This window comes from Poromitra crassiceps (genome assembly GCF_964638095.1).
Source record: "Poromitra crassiceps genome assembly, chromosome: 8".
In the NCBI taxonomy this organism is placed as follows: Eukaryota; Metazoa; Chordata; class Actinopteri; order Beryciformes; family Melamphaidae; genus Poromitra; species Poromitra crassiceps.
Window position 1 is genome coordinate 29,852,977 of NC_139629.1, and position 26,416 is coordinate 29,879,392.

Below are 26,416 nucleotides of genomic sequence, written 5' to 3' on the forward strand. Positions count from 1 at the left end.
AGGAATGCAGCCGCCTTCTGTGTGACCACCAGAGGGCTAGCTCCAGAGAAGAGGTGGACGTGACTGCAGCAGCACTGCTCCAGAAGCTGGATATCACCCGCAGGGCCAGATGGACAGAAGTCGTCGAATCAATCGACTTCACCCATTCTAGTCGCAAGGCGTGGCAGACCATCAACCAGCTCACAGGCAGAAATACAACACCCCACAGCTGCCCAGTCACAGCAAACGCCATCGCATCCCAGCTCCTGAAGAACGGCCGCTTCCCGGATGCTGACAAAGACTTTGCCCGACTGACATCGCGTGAGGTGTCTTGCATCTCGGGAGCGGCCAGTGTCGATTCCAACCTCTCGGGAGAATTCACAGCAGAGGAACTCAGTGAGGCCATGAGCAAGCTCAAGCCAGGCAAATCCCCTGGCCGTGACAACATTCACCCGGAGTTCGTCATCCACCAGAGCATAACAACATCTGGCTGGCTCTGTGCTTTCTATACATCATGCTACCGGAGATTAAAGCTCCCAAAGACTTGGCGCCGTGCCTCTGTCATAGCTCTGCCGAAGCCAAATAAACCTGCAGAAGACCCCAAGTCATACAGACCAATCTTGTTGCTCTGTGTCCCATTTAAGATCTTGGAGAGGATGATCCATAGCCGCATCGAGCCAGTGGTGGACTCACAGCTCCCACGGGAACAAGCTGGTTTCCGTCGTGGAAGATCAACAGCAGACCAGGTAACACTACTCTGTCAGGACATCGAGGACAGCTTCCAGGACAATGAGAAAGCTGGGGTAGTGTACCTGGATCTGACTGCTGCATATGACACCGTGTGGCACCGGGGACTCCACCTGAAGCTGTTGAGGACAATACCGAACCGCCACATGGTGAAGTTCATCATGGAGACACTTTCCAACCGCAGCTTCATCCTCCAGACCAGCAGTGGCCAGTGCAGTAGGCTCAGAAGACTGAGGAACGGGGTACCGCAGGGGTCTGTTCTCTCGCCGATGCTGTTCAATATTTACATCCACGACCTACCTGATACAGCATCCAGAAAGTATGGCTACGCAGACGATCTTGCCATCATGCTGAGCCGACCAACGTGGAAGGCGATGGAAGAGGGTCTTAACGAAGACATGGGCACACTGGTAGCATACCTTCGAAGGTGGCATCTACAGCTCAGCGTCTGAAAGACAGTCGCAGCGGCATACCACCTTAGCACCAGAGAAGCCAGGAGGGAACTTGAGGTGCGCGTCGACAACAAATGTCTGGAGGTCCAGCAAGCCCCGAAGTATCTTGGAGTGCGTCTGGATCGGACATTATCCTTCAAACAACACCTGGAAGAAGTCAAGGCCAAGGTGACATCCAGGGCCGCGCTGATCCGCCGCCTCGCTGGAACAACCTGGGGAGCCTCCGCTAAGACGCTGCGAATATCCACCCAAGCCCTGGTCTTCTCTGCAGCGGAATACTGCGCCCCAGTCTGGAGCAGAAGCCCTCATGCGAGAAAGGTCGACGTGGCTATCAATACCTCCCTCCGAATAATAACTGGATGCTTGAAGCCTACCCCTGTGTCCCTCTTGCCAGTCCTCGCGGGAATAGCACCGGCCGGCCTCCGACGGGAGGCTGCCACCCTCGCCCTGGCCAGGAAGGCACAAAAGTATGATTGGCACATCCTGCACAACACCACAATAACACCAGCACCTCCAAGCAGACTCAAGTCCCGCCACCCCTACAACAAGGCAGCACAAGAGATGCTCAACTCCACCTCTGAGGACATCTCCAGAGATGCATGGTTGGCAGCAGCTTGGAAGCAGGAGTGGGAGTCAGCTGGGCCCTCCCGAATCCACCGCTACATCTGGGACCCAGGAGCTGGCGCCATTGGAGGAGACGACCTACCACGCCGGCAATGGACCACACTGAACCGTCTACGAACTGGGGTCGGTCGCTTTAAAACATCAATGAAGACGTGGGGCTTGGCGGACAGTGCGGCATGCGAGTGCGGTGACCCTGAGCAGACCGCCGACCATATAATCACCACCTGCCCCTTATATAGACCACCCTCGGAAGCCAGCCTCTTCGACCTAGGACCAGAGATGCGGGCATGGCTACACGACACCGAGTTGGACCTCTGACGTTACACGAAAGAAGAAGAACAGGACAAAGCCCATTGTAACGCACCAGGGACTCAACATGACAAAGCCCATTGTAACGCACCAGGGACTCAACAGGACAAAGCCCATTGTAACGCACCAGGGACTCAACATGACAAAGCCCATTGTAACGCACCAGGGACTCAACAGGACAAAGCCCATTGTAACGCACCAGGGACTCAACAGGACAAAGCCCATTGTAACGCACCAGGGACTCAACATGACAAAGCCCATTGTAACGCACCAGGGACTCAACAGGACAAAGCCCATTGTAACGCACCAGAGACTCAACAGGGCAAAGCCCATTGTAACGCACCAGGGACTCAACATGACAAAGCCCATTGTAACGCACCAGGGACTCAACAGGACAAAGCCCATTGTAACGCACCAGGGACTCAACAGGACAAAGCCCATTGTAACGCACCAGGGACTCAACAGGACAGGAATAGTAAGGTGTAAAAATAGGCTCTACTTACGGAAAAAGTCTTTCTTCGCCAGGTTCTTGGCACACAGGACTGGAAGAGAAGAGGCAGAGAGGGATGTTTAATGACAGGTTCACACATGACACAAAACACTAGAAGGCCAAACAGGCAGAGCGAGCACCAGATTCACAAAAACCCTACGAGACCGCCAGGTATATTAGTCAGAGAGGACATTCCTGCTCATCATATGACCAACTCTCCAAAAGAGAGATTACTAGGCTGATTCCTATGCTCGCTAGGCCTCGCCCGCCTTGCAGCTCGCCGAGCTGGCCCTGCAGCTAGCATACTCAGATGCTCAACTCCACCTCTGAGGACATCTCCAGAGATGCATGGTTGGCAGCAGCTTGGAAGCAGGAGTGGGAGTCAGCTGGGCCCTCCCAAATCCACCGCTACATCTGGGACCCAGGAGCTGGCGCCATTGGAGGAGACGACCTACCACGCCGGCAATGGACCACACTGAACCGTCTACGAACTGGGGTCGGTCGCTTTAAAACATCAATGAAGACGTGGGGCTTGGCGGACAGTGCGGCATGCGAGTGCGGTGACCCTGAGCAGACCGCCGACCATATAATCACCACCTGCCCCTTATATAGACCACCCTCGGAAGCCAGCCTCTTCGACCTAGGACCAGAGATGCGGGCATGGCTACACGACACCGAGTTGGACCTCTGACGTTACACGAAAGAAGAAGAACAGGACAAAGCCCATTGTAACGCACCAGGGACTCAACATGACAAAGCCCATTGTAACGCACCAGGGACTCAACAGGACAAAGCCCATTGTAACGCACCAGGGACTCAACAGGACAAAGCCCATTGTAACGCACCAGGGACTCAACAGGACAAAGCCCATTGTAACGCACCAGGGACTCAACAGGACAAAGCCCATTGTAACGCACCAGGGACTCAACAGGACAAAGCCCATTGTAACGCACCAGGGACTCAACATGACAAAGCCCATTGTAATGCACCAGGGACTCAACATGACAAAGCCCATTGTAACGCACCAGGGACTCAACAGGACAAAGCCCATTGTAACGCACCAGAGACTCAACAGGTCAAAGCCCATTGTAATGCACCAGGGACTCAACAGGACAAAGCCCATTGTAACGCACCAGGGACTCAACAGGACAAAGCCCATTGTAACGCACCAGGGACTCAACAGGACAAAGCCCATTGTAACGCACCAGGGACTCAACATGACAAAGCCCATTGTAACGCACCAGGGACTCAACAGGACAAAGCCCATTGTAACGCACCAGGGACTCAACAGGACAAAGCCCATTGTAATGCACCAGGGACTCAACAGGACAAAGCCCATTGTAACGCACCAGGGACTCAACAGGACAAAGCCCATTGTAACGCACCAGGGACTCAACATGACAAAGCCCATTGTAATGCACCAGGGACTCAACATGACAAAGCCCATTGTAACGCACCAGAGACTCAACAGGACAAAGCCCATTGTAACGCACCAGGGACTCAACATGACAAAGCCCATTGTAACGCACCAGGGACTCAACATGACAAAGCCCATTGTAACGCACCAGGGACTCAACAGGACAAAGCCCATTGTAACGCACCAGAGACTCAACAGGGCAAAGCCCATTGTAACGCACCAGGGACTCAACATGACAAAGCCCATTGTAACGCACCAGGGACTCAACATGACAAAGCCCATTGTAACGCACCAGGGACTCAACAGGACAAAGCCCATTGTAACGCACCAGAGACTCAACAGGGCAAAGCCCATTGTAACGCACCAGGGACTCAACATGACAAAGCCCATTGTAACGCACCAGGGACTCAACAGGACAAAGCCCATTGTAACGCACCAGAGACTCAACAGGGCAAAGCCCATTGTAACGCACCAGGGACTCAACATGACAAAGCCCATTGTAACGCACCAGGGACTCAACAGGACAAAGCCCATTGTAACGCACCAGGGACTCAACAGGACAAAGCCCATTGTAACGCACCAGGGACTCAACAGGACAGGAATAGTAAGGTGTAAAAATAGGCTCTACTTACGGAAAAAGTCTTTCTTCGCCAGGTTCTTGGCACACAGGACTGGAAGAGAAGAGGCAGAGAGGGATGTTTAATGACAGGTTCACACATGACACAAAACACTAGAAGGCCAAACAGGCAGAGCGAGCACCAGATTCACAAAAACCCTACGAGACCGCCAGGTATATTAGTCAGAGAGGACATTCCTGCTCATCATATGACCAACTCTCCAAAAGAGAGATTACTAGGCTGATTCCTATGCTCGCTAGGCCTCGCCCGCCTTGCAGCTCGCCGAGCTGGCCCTGCAGCTAGCATACTCAGCTCAGCTGGCCCTGCAGCTAGCATACTCAGCTCAGCTGGCCCTGCAGCTAGCATACTCAGCTCAGCTGGCCCTGCAGCTAGCATACTCAGCTCAGCTGGCTCTGCAGCTAGCATACTCAGCTCAGCTGGCTCTGCAGCTAGCATACACAGCTCAGCTGGCCCTGCAGCTAGCATACACAGCTCAGCTGGCCCTGCAGCTAGCATATACAGGTCAGCTGGCCCTGCAGCTAGCATATACAGGTCAGCTGGCCCTGCAGCTAGCATATACAGGTCAGCTGGCCCTGCAGCTAGCATACTCAGCTCAGCTGGCCCTGCAGCTAGCATATACAGGTCAGCTGGCCCTGCAGCTAGCATATACAGGTCAGCTGGCCCTGCAGCTAGCATATACAGGTCAGCTGGCTCTGCAGCTAGCATACTCAGCTCAGCTGGCCCTGCAGCTAGCATACACAGCTCAGCTGGCCCTGCAGCTAGCATACACAGCTCAGCTGGCTCTGCAGCTAGCATACACAGGTCAGCTGGCCCTGCAGCTAGCATACTCAGCTCAGCTGGCTCTGCAGCTAGCATACTTAGCTCAGCTGGCTCTGCAGCTAGCATATACAGGTCAGCTGGCCCTGCAGCTAGCATACTCAGCTCAGCTGGCTCTGCAGCTAGCATACTCAGCTCAGCTGGCTCTGCAGCTAGCATACTCCGCTCAGCTGGCTCTGCAGCTAGCATACTCAGCTCAGCTGGCTCTGCAGCTAGCATACACAGCTCAGCTGGCTCTACAGCTAGCATACTCAGCTCAGCTGGCTCTGCAGCTAGCATACTCCGCTCAGCTGGCTCTGCAGCTAGCATACTCAGCTCAGCTGGGTCTGCAGCTAGCATACTCAGCTCAGCTGGCCCTGCAGCTAGCATACTCAGCTCAGCTGGCTCTGCAGCTAGCATACTCAGCTCAGCTGGCCCTGCAGCTAGCATACTCAGCTCAGCTGGCTCTAGTCTAGGGAAAATAAGGTTTGACCTTAAACAAATTGCAACATAATTTATTTTCACATTTTTATGTTTATAGTGATGCCCGAAACACTATATTAAAAATCCCAGAAAATCCCATTAGTGGAAGTATGTTCAAATGAATTTTTTTCAAAATGGCTGCCTTTATTAAAATGTTGGCCATATCTTGACTCCAACTAGACCTAGAATTACACATTTGGTGTCTATTTCCACATTTTTGGGGGCAAGGAATCCACAGAAATGGTTGTTGAGTCTCTAAGTAGAACAGATTTTTATTTTCTCATGTAAGTATGTAGTCGTAATACAACATGTCATTTCTCACAATGTTAGCTACAACTTTGTATTTGTTAATCATACACATTTTGGGTGATACCCATTACCCATGAGCATATTGAAGTGCTTGCCATTGAAAAAAAAAGTTTGTTGTTTCATATTTCCAATTAAAAATGTGTTACGGTAATGAATTTATTCCCTCACAGTGTCTCTAAAAGTGTCTGGAAATACATAAAAAATGAGCACATCTATCTAAGGGAGCTAGGGCTCTGTCTGTTTGTCTGTCTGTCCCACTGATTACATCAGTGATGTCATAAATCCACTCTCTCACACACACACACACACACACACACACACACACACACACACACACACACACACACACAAAGTCTCAGTGATGATGTCATCAGTGATGTCAGAGGCATTGTGATATCATCAGGCATGTCATAAGAGGTTGTGATGTCATCAGTGATGTCATAAAAGCAGTTGTGACATAATCAGTGATGTCATAAGAGCAAAATCAAGTCCCAGGGGCAGACACTGAAAGAAGTGGGAGTCTGGCTTCAGTCTTCCATGGTCAGCTGTATGTTGCCAGCTCCAGGACAGGTGATCCAGCACCCCTGAAGTATGCTATCAAGGAGCAGCCAGGGCGAGGCCGCGGAGCGGCCAAGCTGCTTATGCGAGCTGCAGGGCCAGCTCGGCGAGCTGCAAGGCAGGCAAGCTCGCGTAGCGCGCAAGATGCCTAGTGGATTATAATTTCAATTTGAATGGTGAAATTATATCCTACATGATATCTTCTTGATATCTTTGAGTTTTGCTATAGAGTTGTACCATGTTCATGAGAATCACCCACATGTGGCATTCTCAATCCTCCCATAGGACATGGATGCAAGGCCAGGGGTCTCTGATTTCCACATGTGGATATTGATGTGTCCAACTGCTGCTATGATGTCACAGCTATCAGAGGTACTGGTTTGGCTCTCTGGTGTAACTTCGTTGGTGCCAATAGTCCTGATGGTGGCGCTAAAGCGACCGTCTAAAGTTTAAAACTTTGAAAATTCATAACAAATCAGGCCTATGTGCTACGACTTTGCAACTTTCAACGAAATGTGGGCCCAAGTGAGGATACACTTTTGTACACTGCAACCTATGGCCAATTATGAAGTCTAAAGACTGCAAAACTGCAAAAACTGTCAAACTAATTAAACCCTACTCCCACATTTTTTCTTCAAACGACACCAAACTTCAGCATCTGCATCGTTAGACTGTCCTACACAAAAGTTTCAAACAGATTTTCGATTGATCAAAAATTTAGCCCACAGTGCATCAAAATGTTGAATACTGCCCCCATGTATAGCCTAAAGAGCATCTTAATAGGTTGTATTTGTGATGTCATCAGTCACTCGAGCAATTGTGATGTCATCAGTGATGTCACTCGAGCAATTGTGATGTAATCAGTGATGTCATAAATCCTTCCTGGCTCACCCTATATAAGGTGGCTATTAATCGCTCAGCCTCCCTCTCCATCTAACATCAACTCCGCCAGTACCTCATCCACTCCACAACAGTGAGGCAAGTAACTACTACTTTTGTTTGTGAATATACTGATTCCTACTTGTATTGTTGTGAGATGCCTCGCAACAAAAAACGGAATCAGATGATGAAAAAGCTACATGCTGCAAAGAAACCTGAACCTGCTTTGAATCCCTTAGTTTTAGCTATGCAATGTTCTAAGCAGACTGGATGGCATGCAGCAGAAGCAGATGATAGAACGCTCATCCATAAGAGACTTGAGACTTGACTTGGACTTGTGACCAAAGACGTGAGACTTGACTTGGAGTATAGCTAAAAGACTTCAGCCTTGACTTGGGGACTCTAGCTCAAAGCCTTGAGACTTGCCCGGCTACGACCCATTGCTGCGCAGCAGCTATAATTGTTTATTTATGTTTGTTTATTGTTTATTTGCACAAAGAAAATGAATAACAACAGATAGTACCTTAGAAAGTATCTTAATAAGCTATTATTAAGCTATACCTATTAGTAAGCTATTAGCTAACTAGTAAGTGCTTATTAAGCTAGCCTACTTTGAATGATAACACACAAAGACTGTCATTGGTAACAGCATTGCATTACCGCCTGGCTGAGGCTTTATAAGTGGTTGGAGTATAAGTAGGGAGAAGAGCACAAGTGGTAGGCTATATCATCTCCAGAGTGTTTATTGTTTATTTATGTTTGTTTATTGTTTATTTGCACAAAGAAAATGAATAACAGATAGTACAAGTATCTTAATAAGCTATTATTAAGCTATACCTATTATAGCTAACTAGTAAGTGCTTATTAAGCTAGCCTACTTTGAATGGTAACAGACAATGACTGTCATTGGTAACAGACAATAAATGGCGGTCAACTTACCCATAACCTTCGGATATGGAGACTTAGCCTACCTGTCCACTCGTCTGCATGTTTGAGCTACAACTTGCGCTCAGCTGCTGCGTGGCCTCGCCCGCCCTGCAGCTCAGCTGGCTGCTGCGTGGCCTCGCCTTATCTATTGGCACACATTAGGCTCCCAAAATGTAATATGTTCGCAAAGCTGAGATCTGCTGTGAGGCAGGTTCAACCCTTCTGTTGTGTTCGGTCATACCCCCCTTCCCGTACTGTTTTCGGTCAAAATTGGCCGGTGTGTTTTGCACAGTGATATCTCTGGAACCCCTTATCCAATTTTGATGGTTGACATCTCATTTGAACAGTCAAAGCGAGTAGAATCAAGGGGTGGCAGACAGACTGACACCAGGGGTGAATTTCGTGTTATAATTTTGCAGTAAGTTCAAAGAGTGTTTTCTGTACATTACTGTATATTCTAAAAATGCTCGCCATGTAGGCTGTGTTTACTGGAGATGCTTTAGTTAGTGTTGTAGTAGCTGAGATTCTTCCCGTTCCAATGATGTATGGGATGTATTGATTTGATACGGGCAAGCCAGTGTTTCATTGTGTACTTTCAACTACAGTAGATGGTCCGGACCCACCGGTCGGCCCTGTACTTTCAACTACAGTAGATGGTCCGGACCCACCGGTGGGCCCATCAAGTTCAGCAGTTTATATGTTTTATTAGAGGTAGATAGAGTTAACAATAAATCCCTATGCTTCTTTTGGGGAGCATAAGGGAGGGAAAGACACCTTTCTCACATAACATGCATGTAGACCTCACTGTTACATGAGCCTCCAAAAACAACATGGCCTCTGGTGACTGACCTTTGACCTTTTGCACTCGTAGGCTGCATTGTCATAACTGTGCAGATAACTGCAAGAGGAGCTCTGGTTTAAATGTTAATTAACCACAGTCTGGCTTCAAAACAACAGGGCTAAAATAAGACAGCTAGGTCATTCACAAACTAGGGGTACGATTACACCGTTTATATTTGGTTCATGTAAGTTTATACTGCCCAATTAAAGCCAGCCAGGGCTTGTAAATACAAATCACATGTACTCACAGCTTTTTGAGACAGAGGATTGACTCATCTTTAATGTGGGGCCTGGGGGTTGACATGTTGGGGGTGGGGCCTGGGGGTTGACATGTTGGGGGTGGGGCCTGGGGGTTGACATGTTGGGGGTGGGGCCTGGGGGTTGACATGCTGAGGGTGGGGCCTGGGGGTTGACATGTTGAGGGTAGGGCCTGGGGGTTGACATGTTGAGGGTGGGGCCTGGGGGTTGACATGTTGGGGGTGGGGCCTGGGGGTTGACATGTTGGGGGTGGAGCCTGGGGGTTGACATGTTGGGGGTGGGGCCTGGGGGTTGACATGTTGGGGGTGGGGCCTGGGGGTTGACATGTTGGGGGTGGGGCCTGGGGGTTGACATGTTGGGGGTGGGGCCTGGGGGTTGTCATGTTGGGGGTGGGGCCTGGGGGTTGACATGTTGGGGGTGGGGCCTGGGGGTTGGCAAATTAAAGCCAATTCCAGTTCCTGTCACTTTAGCTCAGCAGGATGGGCTTGTCTGTCCACTTTCTTTGTCATAATGTACCTTTTCTCTGGCATTCATAAAAGTAAAGAACACATGAAGAAGTAGCCTAATATGAGTATGAGCAACAGGTTGTGATGTCATCAGTGATGTCATAAATCCTCCTGACTGAGGCTTTAAGTGTGGAACACAGCTGCTGCTCGCGTACGATAATTTCCCTCCAAAAACAATAATTCTGATCCTCAGGTACGATATTTCAACATTTCCCACCTGGCAACAGTAATATTGTGCCTTCCTCTGTGCTGATATTAGTTTGTTTGTGCTTCTTCACGTGCAGATTGTGTCGGCCATGTTGCAGATCTTCTCTCAGTCTCAGGACAGGCTGTACTCAGCTGTACTGCTGTTTGATGTTGACTTCTGCCAGAGTCTGATAAAGGACCTGCAGTTCCCCCCCATCAAGCCTGGCCTGGGCCCCGGCAAGCCCCTGTCCAAGGAGGACCAGCTCAGCTACGTGTCCGACATCCTCCTGGCGGACGACATGATGCAGGAGCAGCCCTTCCTGGGCCTGGGCCGGCCGGCGTCCGCCCTGGCGGAGAGCGCGGATGGGGAGGACTGCCTATGGCGCTGCCTGCCCGCGGAACCTCGCGGGCCGGATGAGCGGCTGGCGACCTCGGTGTGTAACCAGCTTTGGTAGCTTTGTTAGCTTACGTTAGCTTTATGTTGCTCCTGGATAGCATCAGCTTCATAGCATGACAGACTCCTGACAGTCTCTACGGGACTCTCATCTCTCAACATACATGTAGATGGATATCATTGAGTTTGACACACGTACCAAGTTGTTAACTGAAGAAGCAAGCTACTTGTCCGGAGTGGCACTAACGTTGGCGTAAATTACCGGCAATATAAATAAGAGGCGCCACGCAGTGGATTAATCTGTTACTGCAACCAAATCATGTTCCAAAAGCACAGTGCTAATGATCTGTGTGCCTGTTCCAGGTGCTGGGCTCCAGCCCCCTGCTGTCGGACATGGACACCAATATCTTCCAGGAGATCGCCGGCTTCACGCTGGACTGCCAGGACCTGCTGGAGGCCCAGGAGCCCAGCGAAGCCACCTCCGACTCCGGCTCAGCGGGCGGAGAGCTGTCCACCTACTCCTCCAGGGACTCTGGTGAGTCCAGGGCCTGTCTGCTTGAGTCTGGGGCCTGTCTGCTTGAGGGGGAGGGGGGGAGGGGGGATATTTTGCATGCTCGCCTCCCGCGGAGCCGCACCCGGCCGCCTTGTTCTAGTGGTTACATTGTGAAGTGCATGGAACTTTGGTCAGTCTAGTGGTTACATTGTGAAGTGCATGGAACTTTTAGGACAGCGTTGGTCAGTCTAGTGGTTACATTGTGAAGTGCATGGAACTTTTAGGACAGCGTTGGACAGTCAAGTGGTGACATTGTGAAGTGCATGGAACTTTTAGGACAGTGTTGGTCAGTCTAGTGGTGACACTGTGAAGTGCTGATGTCATCAGTGATGTCATACATAGGCATTGTGACATCATCAGTGATGTCATAAATTCACTCTCTCAAACAGTGATGATGTCACTGATGACATCACTGATGTATCAGTGATGTCATAAATCCCACTGATGACATCATCAGTGATGTCATAAATCCCACTGATGCTATCATATCATATCATCTCTAGTTTTCATGGCAGCAGAAATACTCTGACACTTGAGTGATACTTACTTTGCTGTTAATGGTTAGCGGCGCTCAGCCTTGCAGTGAGAGGAGCTGATAGCAGCATGCTATGCTATCACATGAGACAACTTCAAACCCTTTATGACCTGGGAGCTTTCTGAAGCGGGGGCGGGCCTGTTGACTGACATGACTACTAGATGAGGGGCTTTTGTGGGGATAAGTGACTGTTATGGACCGTGCGTGCGTGTGTGTGTGTGTGTGTGTGTGTGTGTGTGTGTGTGTGTGTGTGTGTGTGTGTGTGTGTGCGCGTGCATGTGTGTGTGACTCATCAGCTGTAACAGTTGTGGCTTAATGAGTCTTATCCACCTTATTTTTGGCGGCCATTTTTGCCTGATCTGCCTGATGGGTGCTTCTTCCGGTGTGATCCTCCCAGCCTTGTTGCTGACAGCTTGACACCCGTCTGGGGGCGAACGGAGCAAATCATCAGGTCCAGCTTGGCAAAAATCTCGTCGATAAATATCCCTTTAAGAGCGCAGTGCATTCATGGGTAATCGCCTGGTGTGGCTAATATTAGCCGCTAGTTAGTTATGTTACATGGCAGTAAAACGCCACTGAATGACCAAATTGATATAACTTTTAACCATTTCGAGTAACACTGTTTCCATATGGATCACCAGCGTTAGTTTGTTGTTTATAACGTGGCTATATTCATAACGTTTTCTATCTCGGATGCGTTATTTCGAATCGCACATAGGTTACGCCTGGCGCAACCTATGTGGGTTTCAGGACGAAACAGACTCGAGCCACTAACGTCATCTTAACACCTTAACTGCCAACGACGAGTGTAGTCGTCAAACACAATCCAGCTGTTCACTGCCAGCGACGACTTGACTCGTCAAAAAAATGATTTTTTTTTTTTTGACCGTGGGATGTGCATCTAACCCTTTTACATCTCTTATATAATTATTGGAGCCACCGAACGTTTACAACCCATTCCACCGACCCACTAAGTGGCAACAGTGCTCTCCTGGCTAGAGGAAGGCAAGCATTTTTTTAACTTGTCACGCCATTCTCACCCCAGCCATTCTCATGAAAATGGATGGGGGAAAACGCTCTCGTTTTCGCGCTGATTGCTGGCGATGCGGGATTGCAAATTTACATAATACATTACAGGTGGAACACACTTTGAAACACGCAGCATAAATATGACCAGAATCGCAAAAGCTTCTCTCAACCAAAACTCCAAGAAGCGAGCGAGTCCATGCCGACTTCCTCAAACAGCGGCCGTGCAGACAGGCACAGGACAGCAGCAAAAGCACTGACACTGTGACGGCCGCTGCAGCCAAGAAGAACGCCCACGGAGGGAGGAGTTGAAGCAACTCTCCCTCTCTCTCTCTCCCTCTCTCTCTCTCTCTCTCTCGCTCTCTCTCTCTCCCTCCCTCCCTCTCTCTCTCTCTCTCTCTCTCTCTCTCCCTCTCCCCCTCTCACTAGGATTAAACCTAGTGCGTCTCCCTCCCGAGAGGGAGGGAGAGAGAGAGAGAGGGAGGGAGAGCGAGAGGGAGGGAGAGAGAGAGAGAGAGAGAGAGAGAGGGAGGGAGAGCGAGAGGAAGGGAGAGAGAGAGAGAGAGAGAGAGAGAGCGAGAGAGGGAGAGAGAGAGAGAGAGAGCCAAAAATGAATGGTTAAAGTGACATTTCTATCGAATTTCACAAAAAGCCGTTTATCTCTGAATATTTTTTCTGACGCTAAAACCATGCTGTATTCAACTGCTAATGCTTACATAACTACTAACTCTACAAACTAACTCTTTTAGACAGAGAAAGTACACATTCTATTAGTACTTTTGAGATATTGTATGTTCACAAACTCCAAGCAGAAAATAATCCTCGGCTCTTGTAAAATGAGCCACAATCCTCAAAAAACGGCTTGGCAGAAGCTACCTACAGCAAGAAAAAAACGGCTGGCAGTCAATGTGTTAAGAGCACAATATTCCTGGAATGCAAGTTTAACTAAACAGTTATGTCCTCTGCATTCTACATAAAATTAAGATATTACGGGTTGTTTTATTTTGTATGTTACATACTTATTGACCAAGTTATGTTCAATTCAGCCAGGGTACAAGAGACTGAGTATAGGTGGCCATCTTTTCAAATCAAGTAGAATACCATTTAGGAAATGGCAAGCTGCAACAATAAGTCACGTTAAACCGGACCTTGGACGCACAATTATTTTTTACAGTGGGGCATTCAAAAATAAGGTGGATACAACAGGTAGTTCCGGCCGGGCAATTTGATTGGACAAGAGGGATCCTACCAGTGCCAATATTTCATGATAATGCACTGGCGCTTCACTGTGTGTAGATCACTCCGCTTCACAGCTGCTCTAATCAACCAAATGCTTCACAGCTGTAGAGTAGACAGTAGTAAAGTAGACAGCCTGCAGTTAATTAGGCTGATTAGGCTACATTTTCGGCAAAGCAGAAAGCTGAGGGGACTATTTTTGTTGGCGGAGGAATAAATACAGAAATCATATATTTTCTCAGCTTTTTGTCATTTTTTTAATCAGCTTTGTTTAATAGAACTGTTGTAGAAAAGCAATATCACACTCGAGGTCGTGCGGTTGTTGTCTAATATCGGCACTGCTGTGATTCGGTCGTAGGCACGAGGCCGCAGGCCGAGTGCCGAAGAAGAATACTCTGATTCCAGCTTCTTAAATGTGGATATTTTCTTGACTCCTCTATGACCGTAAACTGATTCGCTTTGGGTTGTGGACAAAACAAGACTTTTGAGGAGGCCATCTTGGGCTTTGGGAAACACTGATCGACATTTTTTCACCATTTTCTGACATTTTCTAGACCAAACAACTACTGGATTAATTGAGAAAATAATCGACAATGAAAATAACTGTTAGTTGCAGTCCTAATCTGATCTAGATCTGACCAACCTGTGACGTCCTGCAGGTCATGTGACCGGACCTTTCAAATGTCCTGGAGGTCATGTGACCAGACATTTCAAATGTCCTGGAGGGTCATGTGACCAGACATTTCAAAGGGAAAAAAGCACAGCAACTTTGCTAACTTGGTTTCCCGCGCGCGCGCGTGTGTGTGTGCATGTGTGCGCGTGCGTGTGTGTGTGCATGTGTGTGTGTGTGTGTGCGTGTGTGTGTCTGTGTGCGTGTGTGTGTGTGCGCGTGCGTGTGTGCATGTGTGTGTGTGTGTGTGCGTGTGTGTGTGTGTGTGTGCGTGTGTGCGCGTGTGTGTGTGTGTGTGTGTGTGTGTGTGTGTGTGTGTGTACAGTATACACTCTTGTTTTCAGTGTCAGCTCTCTGGTGAGAAATGTCAGGCGTGACGCAGCGTCACAACAGGGCAGGATGGAATCCCCCCCCTTTCTTTCTTTCTTTCTTTCTTTCTTTCGCTCCCTTCTCTCCCTCCCTTCCCCCTGTCCTCTCTCCCCCCCCTCTCCTCTCCCTCCTCTCTCTAATATACGCTTGTTCAATCCTGCTTATGAATGGTGCTTAGCTAGACCTCGCTAGACATATAGCTAGACCTAGCTAGACATATTCTCTATAAAGCTCTGTTGAGACATGCTTTGACTCTCTCTCTCTCTCTCTCTCTCTCTCCACAGAGGAGGAGATCGACGTTGTGACCGTGGTGCGCTGCAGCTCGTCTAGCCCCTCCCCCCTGCCCTCGTCTGTCCGTCAGAAGGCCGAGGAGGACCAGCGGCGTCACTTTGACATCCAGCTGCACCACAACTACGCTGCTCCCTGCCCCGCCTCCCCACCCCCATGCCCCGCCTCCCCACCCCCATGCCCCGCCTCCTCGGGACACAAGCGTCCGCGGCGTCACGTGGACGCCTCTCGCTTCCACTACTCCTCTTCTCGCTCCTCCTCTACGTCCTTCTCCATCTCCTCCTCGGTAAATAACTGCAATACAGAGTTGGCATGCAGAGGCTTTTCATAGTCCACTTCCCTGGCTGATTCCAACGTCACTCAGCCGTGCTCCTCCATGCAGGTGTCTTCCATCAGTAGCTAATGAATGGAACTCTCCATGGTGCTGAACCTGTGTTGAGTCATTTTGCCCACTAATTAGGCATTTTAATCGGCCCTGATTACCAAATTCAAAAATCCGACTCCGTTAGGTCACCCGCAGGGGGTGCTCTTTACACTTGCTGAAACACCTCACTCACTCACTCACACACTCACTCACACACACACACACACACACACACACACACAAGCACACACACACACACACAGTGAGTTGACAGAGGTACAGACACACACACACACACACACACACACACACACACACAAACACTCACTCACTCACTCACTCACTCACTCACTCACACACACACATTCTTATTATATGATTGCAAATAGCAGTTAATTTGTTTAAATGTACCTCTGTCAACTCACTTTTCTGTTTTAGCTTGTATGCTTCACTCTGTTAGCTGTGCCCTGCAAGGCCAGCAGCTCTATAAGTCACTCTGTTAGCTGTTAGCAGCTCTATAAGTCACTCTGTTAGCTGTGCCCTGCAAGGCCAGCAGCTCTATAAGTCACTCTGTTAGCTGTGCCCTGCAAGGCCAGCAGCTCTATAAGTCACTCTGTTAGCTGTTAGCAGCTCTATAAGTCACTCTGTTAGCTGTGCCCTGCAAGGCCAGCAGCTCTATAAGTCACTCTGTTAGCTGTGCCCTGCAAGGCCAGCAGCTCTATAAGTCACTCTGTTAGCTGTTAGCAGCTCTATAAGTCACTCTGTTAGCTGTGCCCTGCAAGGCCAGCAGCTCTATAAGTCACTCTGTTAGCTGTGCCCTGCAAGGCCAGCAGCTCTATAAGTCACTCTGTTAGCTGTTAGCAGCTCTATAAGTCACTCTGTTAGCTGTTAGTAGCTCTATAAGTCACTATGTTAGCTGTTAGCAGCTCTATAAGTCACTATGTTAGCAGCTCTATAAGTCACTCTGTTAGCTGTACCCTACAAGGCCAGCAGCTCTATAAGTCACTATGTTAGCTGTTAGCAGCTCTATAAGTCACTCTGTTAGCTGTACCCTGCAAGGCCAGCAGCTCTATAAGTCACTCTGTTAGCTGTGCCCTGCAAGGCCAGCAGCTCTATAAGTCACTCTGTTAGCTGTTAGCAGCTCTATAAGTCACTCTGTTAGCTGTGCCCTGCAAGGCCAGCAGCTCTATAAGTCACTCTGTTAGCTGTTAGCAGCTCTATAAGTCACTATGTTAGCTGTTAGCAGCTCTATAAGTCACTATGTTAGCAGCTCTATAAGTCACTCTGTTAGCTGTTAGCAGCTCCATAAGTCACTTTGTTAGCTGTTAGCAGCTCTATAAGTCACTCTGTTAGCTGTGCCCTGCAAGGCCAGCAGCTCTATAAGTCACTATGTTAGCTGTTAGCATCTCTATAAGTCACTCTGTTAGCTGTGCCCTGCAAGGCCAGCAGCTCTATAAGTCACTCTGTTAGCTGTTAGCAGCTCTATAAGTCACCCTGTTAGCTGTACCCTGCAAGGCCAGCAGCTCTATAAGTCACTCTGTTAGCTGTGCCCTGCAAGGCCAGCAGCTCTATAAGTCACTCTGTTAGCTGTGCCCTGCAAGGCCAGCAGCTCTATAAGTCACTCTGTTAGCTGTTAGCATCTCTATAAGTCACTCTGTTAGCTGTGCCCTGCAAGGCCAGCAGCTCTATAAGTCACTCTGTTAGCTGTTAGCAGCTCTATAAGTCACCCTGTTAGCTGTTAGCAGCTCTATAAGTCACCCTGTTAGCTGTTAGCAGCTCTATAAGTCACTCTGTTAGCTGTTAGCAGCTCTATAAGTCAGTCTGTTGTTCACCACGCTTTAGCAGGCACAGGTTTCACCCTGGAAGGCTGATTTGTTTTCCCGTGTAGTACATTGAGAGCAACATGTGTATGTGTACATACTTGACCAATAAAGTGGATTGTGATTCTGATGGTGATTGTGATGGTGATTGTGATTCTGATTGTGATGGTGATTGTGATGGTGATTGTGATGGTGATTGTGATTGTGATGGTGATTGTGATGGTGATTGTGATGGTGATGGTGATTGTGATGGTGATTGTGATGGTGATTGTGATGGTGATTGTGATTCTGATTGTGATGGTGATTGTGATGGTGATTGTGATGGTGATTGTGATGGTGATTCTGATGGTGATTGTGATGGTGATTGTGATGGTGATTGTGATGGTGATTCTGATGGTGATGGTGATTGTGATGGTGATTGTGATTCTGATGGTGATTGTGATTGTGATTCCTCTTGTTGGCAGCAGCACTCGTCCTCGCGGCTCCAGGTAACGGAGACGAAGGAGAGGAGGCGGCGCCAAGTGAGGGCGCGGCAGCGGCGTAACGAGCTGAAGAGCCACTTCGTGCAGCTGCGGGACACGGTGCCCGAGCTGTCCCTCAACCACAAGGCCTCCAATGTGCTCATCCTCAAGAGGGCCCGGGACTGCATACACAGCCTGGACGGAGACGCCCACAGGCTGCAGGCCAAGGAGGACAGGCTGAGAGAGAGGCAGGCACAGCTCAAAGCACGCCTCCACACGCTACGCGGCTAATGCGGCTAACGCGCTAGGAGGTGTGTGAGACGCCTCCACACGCTACGCGGCTAATGCGGCTAACGCGCTAGGAGGTGTGTGAGGAGACTTGTACAAAGAGGTGGGGGGGGGATGTGGAGAAGAACGCCTTCTGATGACAACAGGTCTGGACTTCTCTGAACTCTGCCGCTCATAAACACATTACACACACACACACACACACACACACACACACACACACACACACACACACACTTGACATTTGAAAAGGTCACACCTGTTGATGTCTGCATACACACTAGAGCCGAGCAATATCAAATACCACAATCTTTTTGGCCGAATACCTCGATATCGATATTGTGACAATATTGTGGGGGATGACTATCGGAGCTTTCACAAAATATTGACACAATGAGGTTTTCGGGAAATAATCGTCGGTAACGTGGGGATGATATAAGGCAAATAAGTTCACTTCAAGATCAAGTTTAGTTTGCTGTCATTTTACCATACATCTCTCTGTGCAAGGCAGAATGAGGAAGCGTGCCTCTGCGTTCAAGGTGCGAAAAAGTCTGGTGCCACCTCACCATATGACCATATCTAAAATCCAAGACGAGATCTGGTCTCATCACGACATCTATATACTATCAATATATTGCCCGGCCCTAATACACACACACACACACACTCCTTTAAAAGCAGGGAAAGGTGACACCTGTGCACGATATTACGATAGCCAAGACGACATCTTGGACGACAAAAAATAAATAAAAATAAATAAATAAATGAATTAAAAAAATTATTATTATTATTATCTTGTCTTATATCGCAATATTGATAGTATGGATCTATTGCCCAGCCCTTCTTGAAGCAGCCTGGGGGCTGAAGCACCAGATATCAAGTATCTGCACTCTTCAGTATTTTCAGTCGTCAGATCAAATTGAATTATTGAATATTGAATTGAATATTACCAATGATCTCTCCACTATGCGCAACATGTGGAGCTAAGTGAGTCATTATGCCTCCTGGTTTCCCTCTGGAAGGACCAGTCTGCACAGCACTAACTAGGGATGTTCGATATTGGCTTTTTTACCGATATCCGATATCCGATAATGTCCAACTCTTAATTTCCGATACCGATATCAACCGATACCGATATAAGCGGGCTTTTCCACCAAAATTTCAGGTAACAAGTTACATAATGTAGCTTAATGTAGCTGAAGAGTTTAATATATAATATGCATGTTGTGTTAAAGTTGTAAGTGTTATTGGGGCAGTGGTGGCCCAACGGTTAGAGAAGCGAACTTGTAACCAGAACGTCGTTGGTTCAATCCCCGGCACCGGCAGGATAAATCTGGGTGGGGAAAGTGAAAAGGCAGCGCTTGCCCCTCTCTCATTACCACCACTGAGGTGCCCTTGAGCAAGGCCCTTAACCCCAACCGCTCGAGTGGAGCTGCTCAGTGGCCAACAGATCAGACTGTGGTTGTACTGGTCAGCTTCCAGGTATGAATGTGTGCGTGAATGTGAACAGGGCACTCCTGAAAAAGAGCACACAAAGAGCACTCTCTCACTCTCAGTGAGACTCCCCCTGTATATTAAAAAAAAAAAAAAATGGCATGAAAACCGATAGATATTTTCCGATATGAATTCTTTATGCTAATATCGGCCGATAATATCGGTAGGCCGATAATATCGGACATCCCTAGCACTAACCCAATTAGCACCTAACAGTATCTTAATTGATCAGTTTAATGGGGAAGGAAGTAGGGCTGGGCGATAAATCAATATGATCGTTTATCGTCTTTCATTGCAATTGTATTGTGATGATGTGGTGATTCTGAGTCTAAATTGATGAGCAGATTTGTACTCTGAATACTTTTAATTTGACCCAAAATCACACCTAACATTACCATTCAGTTCACCTGGATAGAACAAGATTTTGCTTATGTGAGCCATATTGTGATGTATACCGTGATGTTGATTTCGACTATTGCGGAGGCCTTGAAGGAAGATCTTGGGGTCTGTTTGGTGTGTGGTGCCCAACACCACTCTATACCCAGGTTCAGGTTAAGATGCTGTATCGACCAGGTGTATTAATAAGACAAAGTTGACAGTTATCAAATTAATGATGTTTTCTATCACTATCATTAATGAGAATATATCTTATTTTTGTTGGTGTGTTTTAACAATAAAACCTGTTCTTCTGCCTTGAAATGCATTGTGTGTAAGGACTCCTCCTGTCCGGTATTTTCTTAACGTGTGTTTCATCGCACCGCTATTGGGTAAAAACCTCACCATCTTCCTGTGTTCGCTTTTCAGGGACGTTAAGTGTTTTTTTCCTCCCGTTGGTTTTGTTGTCTTGTTGTTGTTGTTGTTGTTGTCGGAATGGGTTCTGAGTTTTTGGTGGCTCTGCAGTCATGAAACCTCCTCTGCACATAAAGGACCAGCTGTTCATCCAAGAGGTTTTAATGCCGTTATGTTTTAATATTTTTTATTTACAAAGGAAAAAAATAAAAAAAGAGGTTTTAACGCCACAGCAGGGATGACTTTAGCATGCTGAACCTACCTCCACCTGGCTGCAGTCGGGCTTTTTGTTTTAAATGGCAAGCACTTCAATATGCTCAAGGGGAGTGGGTATCACCCAAAATGTGTATGATTAACAAATACGAAGTTGTAGCTAACATTGTGAGAAATGCCATGTTGTATTATGACTACATACTTACATAAGAGAAAACAATCTGTTCTACTTAGACTCAACAACCATTTCTGTGGATTCCTTGCCCCAAAGAATGTGGAAATAGACACCAAATTTGTAATTCTAGGTCTAGTTGGAGTCAAGATATGGCAAAAACTTTAACACATTGACTGCCAGCCGTTTTTTTTTTGCTGTAGGTAGCTTCTGCCAGGCCGTTTTTTGAGGATTCTGGCTCATTTTAAAAGAGCCGAGGATTCTTTTCTGCTTGGAGTTTGTGAACACAAAGTTCAGAAAAGTACTAATAGAATGTGTGCTTTCTCTGTCTAAAAGAGTTAGTTTGTAGAGTTAGTAGTTATGTAGATATTAGCCGTTGAGTACAGCATGGTTTCAGCTGTCTGAGAGTGAAAGCTGAGATAATCGCAGTTTTGTGAAATTCAATCAAACAGGCAGAACAGTCACTTTAACCATTTATTTTTGGCATCAGTGAGAGATCAGACATCCAAACAATATAGTTCCGAACGCCCTCTCCTTCAACTCCTCCCTCCGTGGGCGTGTCTAGTGGCTTTCAGCCTGCGTTTGTCACAAGCGAGTGGTCTGCTGCTGCTGCTGCTGCAGCGAGTTCGAGCAGCCTCCCTCCCTGGCAGCGAGTTTGAGCAGCCTCCCTCCCTGGCAGCGAGTGTGGATAGGTCTCACTCGTCTCTTGGGTTTGAGAGCCCCGATGAAGCCCCGTGCGACTCTAGGCTTATGCAAATTTGCAATCCCCTGTGTGCTGCTGCTGGCGCGGCCCGAGAGCGGCGAGTCTGGTGACTGATGACTGTAAAATCGGCAAGCCATTTCCTTGAGAATGGAGGAAGCAGCCGCGGGAGGCGGCTGCTTTTGGTTGACTTTCTCTCTGTCGGGAGGGCACCGTCGCCACCTAGCTGGTCGGTAAAATAGATTATACACATTCAATACTTCCAATATCTCCATAGGAGACGCGGGGGGCATTGATCCACGTAGCACCGTCAAAAAGAAAAAATCGATTTTTTTTTTAACGTATTAATACGTCAATGGCAGTGAACCGCTGGATTTTTTTTGACGTATATATACGTCAGTGGCAGTCAACGTGTTAATAATGGCAGCCATTTTGAAAAAACTTCATTTTAACATACACTAATGGGATTTTCTGGGATTTTTACTACAGTGTTTCGGGCATCAATATGAACATAAAAATGTGAAAACAAATTATGTTGCAATTAGTTTAAGGTCAAACCTTATTTTCCATAGACTGCTATCACTGATGACATCACTATAGCCACTTCTTAACATGAAGTGGAATCCGTATTATAACCTGCTCCTAGCCGGTTGGCCTGCATGTTAAACAACAATTAGCCGGCCTACGCGCACTCCCGCGACTCCGTATCTTATTCACCTCGGCCCGCCGGTGTAAGATCCGCTTCCACGCAAGCGCAGCTGCTGTTAAACAGTGGCAGGTAATTATCCGCAGATCCGTCTGAGTGGGCGGGTGTGGCTCTTCGTGACTCACTTCACTTCACTTCACGTTCACTAGTTTATTAATTAATGAATCGTTTGGGCAATCGCTTATATTAACGAATTAAACGAGCAAACTCACGGTTTCCTCAAGTGCTGCAAACGGCTTTGAATTGTTTGGTAGAGCTAGGGATCCCAACGCGCTTCGGCTATGCAGGCAGGCAGGTCCGTGCATCACACCAAAGAGAGGAGACAGCTTACTGCTGCGCTGCTGATCCATGTCAGAAAAAGTGAGACATAGGCCTAGTGATCAATCAATCAAATCAATCGCGCTCATTTTTGGCACATTGCCACCCCTCGTTGACGGAATGGACTCCGTTAAAACGGCATGTTTTTGAAGTCTCTTGATTTGTCGCTAACGTGTGAGGCAGCCATTTGAGGCAGGCAGTGTTGTGTGACTGTGCGTCCACACTGCGGAGAGGATAGGAGCTGACTGACTGATAGCCTATATCGAGACATATAGGCTAGGCCTAGCCTAACTTTTGTGGGGAGAAATAAATTTAAAACTAGTCAGATATGACTTGAATGCCACTTGTAAAATAAATCACCCACAGTGATTGACAACGGTGCGACCACTATTTTGACCGCCTCATTTTTGGCACAATGCCAGGAATGGACCCTCTGTTAAAACGGCATGTTTTTGAATGGAGTTTGGTTAAAAATTCGCTAAAGCTGTTTCCTATCACATTTCTTGTTATCGATACATGCTACCGCCACCCCCCCCCCCCCCCCCCCCCCCCCGCCCACTGGCAGAAAAAACGGCTCATATCCAGTTGTTTCTAAACAAAGACCCCTCATGTTTAAAAAGGTAAAACCTGAAAATATCCTGCTCTAGCCTGACATGATCCAGACTCCATGTTTAAAAGGCACTTATGACATCTGTCACTACTGGCCACCAGGCCAGGCATGCTCTGGCTACCACTTGACAATTATGGGACATGACATGATCAGTGGGTATGACATGCTCAGTTGATGGATGTTTGTGTGGGTCGCCGGCTCGCCGCCTCTCCCCGGCCACTGATGGTGTCACAATGTCTACTATGACTCATCATAAGTAATGACCGGCCAACTGCCATAAAACACCACAGAAGAAGTGGGTATGACATCATCAGTCACCACTCGACAATGATGACGACATCGCTCCACTCACCATTATGGGACGTTAAATCATCATTGGGTATGGCATCACTCGTCATACAGTCCGCCCTGTGGCCAGGTCACCAGAGACATTGTGAAATCTCAGTGATGTCATAGACATTGTGCCATCATCATTGATGTCACTAGCAATTTTGATGCCATCAATATGTGACGTCATAACTCCTTCCCTGCAGAGGCTATAAATAGGACCGGTGCAATGATTAACGAGTGAGTGATGAAATCAGTGATGTCATCAGTAAGACGCACAATCCACCATCCATCAATAGACCTTATTCGCTAACCCTGGACGGCGCCATATTGTTGACATACCGTCCTGCGCGCACACAGCGCTGCAGCTGACAACTAGTAACATCCTTATTGTCATTTCTGTTCCATTACAAAATAGCGATGCTAATGACACAAATAAAAACCCCACAGTTGTTATTTGTATGCTGCGGACGGCAGCCATTAATGCCTGTAATAAATAAACAAAAGAACGACGTGAACAGACTTTGCTGTGAGGAGCTGTCAGAAAGTTTCACCTGTCTCTCCTAACTATCCACACATCTCCTGTGCTGCTGACGTATCCTCAGTCTCGCTCCCTTCACGTCTGAGGACGGTAGAGATAGAAACAAACCACGGGGACTTTATTGCTGTCATTACTACAGCCGTGTGTAACGCAGGTCACCATCCGAACACAATTGGAACGATACAGGTAACGCTAACAACGGCTAGCTTCCTATAAACGCTGCTCCACATAGGCTGTCAATTGAGAGCTGCTGCGTTATGTCGACAATATGGCGCCGGTGGGCGTGCCAGTACGTGAGTGACGTCGATCGAATAAGGTCTATTGAGCAAAACACTGGGGCGCCCCGGTGGCTCACCTTAGTCCTTCATGCGGCTGACCCGGGTTCGAATCCCGGCCCCCCGCCGCAGGCCATCCCCCCTCTCCCCACCCCTCCCGCCTGCAAACTGTCCTGTCAAATACAGGCAAACCCCCCCCCCCCCCCCAACCGAAAAATAATAGTGCATCCTGTGCATTAACCCGTGTGCCTGCTTGCTGCCAATCTCCTTGTAGCGGGGTCATTGAAACTACCATGGCTGCAATGTCCAGAGCAGCGACACAGCCGCAACCATTACAGTGTTGTCCTCTTATCAGCTGCAGCAGCTTCACAAAGCGCTCGTCAGTCCTCAAAGATGTTGCAGATTCACTGCATGGACTCGTGGTGGCGGTTGCATTGCAGCATGGTGGGTTGGGTCATTACTTCCGCCGTGGGCGTCGTTGTAAAAAGGGGGCCCAGTAGTCTGCCTGCTTGCACACGAGGACCCCCGGGCTGCAGCCTCGGTCATCCTGTGCATTAATCCTTGCCTTCATGGCCAAGGTCCTTGTAGATGGTCATTGAAACGACCATGGCTGCGATCTCCAGAGCAGCGATGCCCAGCACCACGCCACCAATGACCGTGACCTTGTCTTTTAACGAACTCAGGAGCTTGTCGAAGCACCCTGTTTTAATGAGAGTTGCGCCACAATTCTTTTTATCGGTGCAGCATGGGGGTGGGTACTCTTTCTTTTGTATGTAAAACGGGGATTCCAAAATGTCATTATGGTCTCTGTATCCACAGCACTTTATCTTTTCCATCATGGTATCCCATAATTGTTTAAAGGCTAGATCGCCTTTTGTAGAATCCTCTCTTCCATACCTCTTTTTGATGATATCCCCAACAGGCCCGGTCTGCTTCTCAAGAATGGCCCTTGCCTCGTCCTTCCAGATGAACAGCGCCAGCGCTCCGGCAACCTCCGCGACCAAGATGATCAGCACAATGGCGAAGTACGTCAGCAGCATAGAGCGATCCTTGATGATGCCCCAGCAGCCCAGGAACCCAATGACCAGCAGCATGGCGCCTAAGCCTATGAGCACGTAGGCCACGTAGTTCACCTTCACAATTTGTTTTAACGCTGAAAATACTAATTTGCGAGTAGCTTCATCAGTAGCGTCGTCGTCGTCGACGACAAACACATCATGCATTGTTTTTAGCAGAGTGGTCCTGTCCGCCATTATCCACACTCCAACAGCCAGGATTGCTGCACCTGCCACGAAAATGCAGCAATTGAAGACGAAAAAGGTGATTTTGAGAACACAGGAACACATAGTGAGGTAAAAAAATAAATACAAAATTGTACTACTTATAGCCTCTGCAGGGAATGATTTATGACGTCACTGATGACATCATCAGTTTATGCTAATTTATGCCAATGATGATGTCATCACTCTGGCCACCATTGATGTTGTCATGCCCCACAACCAAGTGTTGGCCAGTGGTCATACCCACTGACGATGTCATAGACATTGTGACATTACCAATTCTATGTACTAGGACCACCCCCTGTGGGAGTTGGACAAGACATCATGACATCACTCACTGATGACGTCACAATTGCTCGAGTTGACATCACTGATGACATCATACTGCACACTTCTCATTCTTACCTAGCCTGGTAAACCAGCCCATCACGTGAACTCACATTTCATTTGGTTCTGCATGACGGTCTGACCCCAACTCTTCACCCAGTCCTTAGCAGGGGCGGGCAACTCCTTCAGCCAATCAGCGTCGGATCCAGTCAAACCCAAATCCACTCGGGAGAATGGCAAAAACATATTTTCCGGCGAGAAAC

General features: G+C 48.1%; 2 protein-coding genes across 2 annotated transcripts; one reads left to right on the forward strand and one right to left on the reverse strand.

Annotated features, from left to right (window-relative positions):
* Positions 1-10,507: 10,507 nt before the first annotated feature.
* LOC310780633 (uncharacterized protein) lies at positions 10,508-18,404 on the forward strand (the record flags this gene model as incomplete). The annotated part of the gene is made up of 5 exons (XM_083641158.1): positions 10,508-10,831; positions 11,155-11,326; positions 15,465-15,754; positions 17,767-18,054; positions 18,117-18,404. The coding sequence occupies 5 exons, from the start codon at positions 10,508-10,510 to the stop codon at positions 18,402-18,404; spliced, it is 1,362 nt and encodes a 453-aa protein (XP_083497284.1).
* A 6,696-nt stretch (positions 18,405-25,100) lies between these two features.
* Positions 25,101-25,799, reverse strand: LOC310780634 (tetraspanin-1-like; the record flags this gene model as incomplete). The annotated part of the gene is made up of 1 exon (XM_083641159.1): positions 25,101-25,799. The coding sequence occupies one exon, from the start codon at positions 25,797-25,799 to the stop codon at positions 25,101-25,103; it is 699 nt and encodes a 232-aa protein (XP_083497285.1).
* Positions 25,800-26,416: the final 617 nt, after the last annotated feature.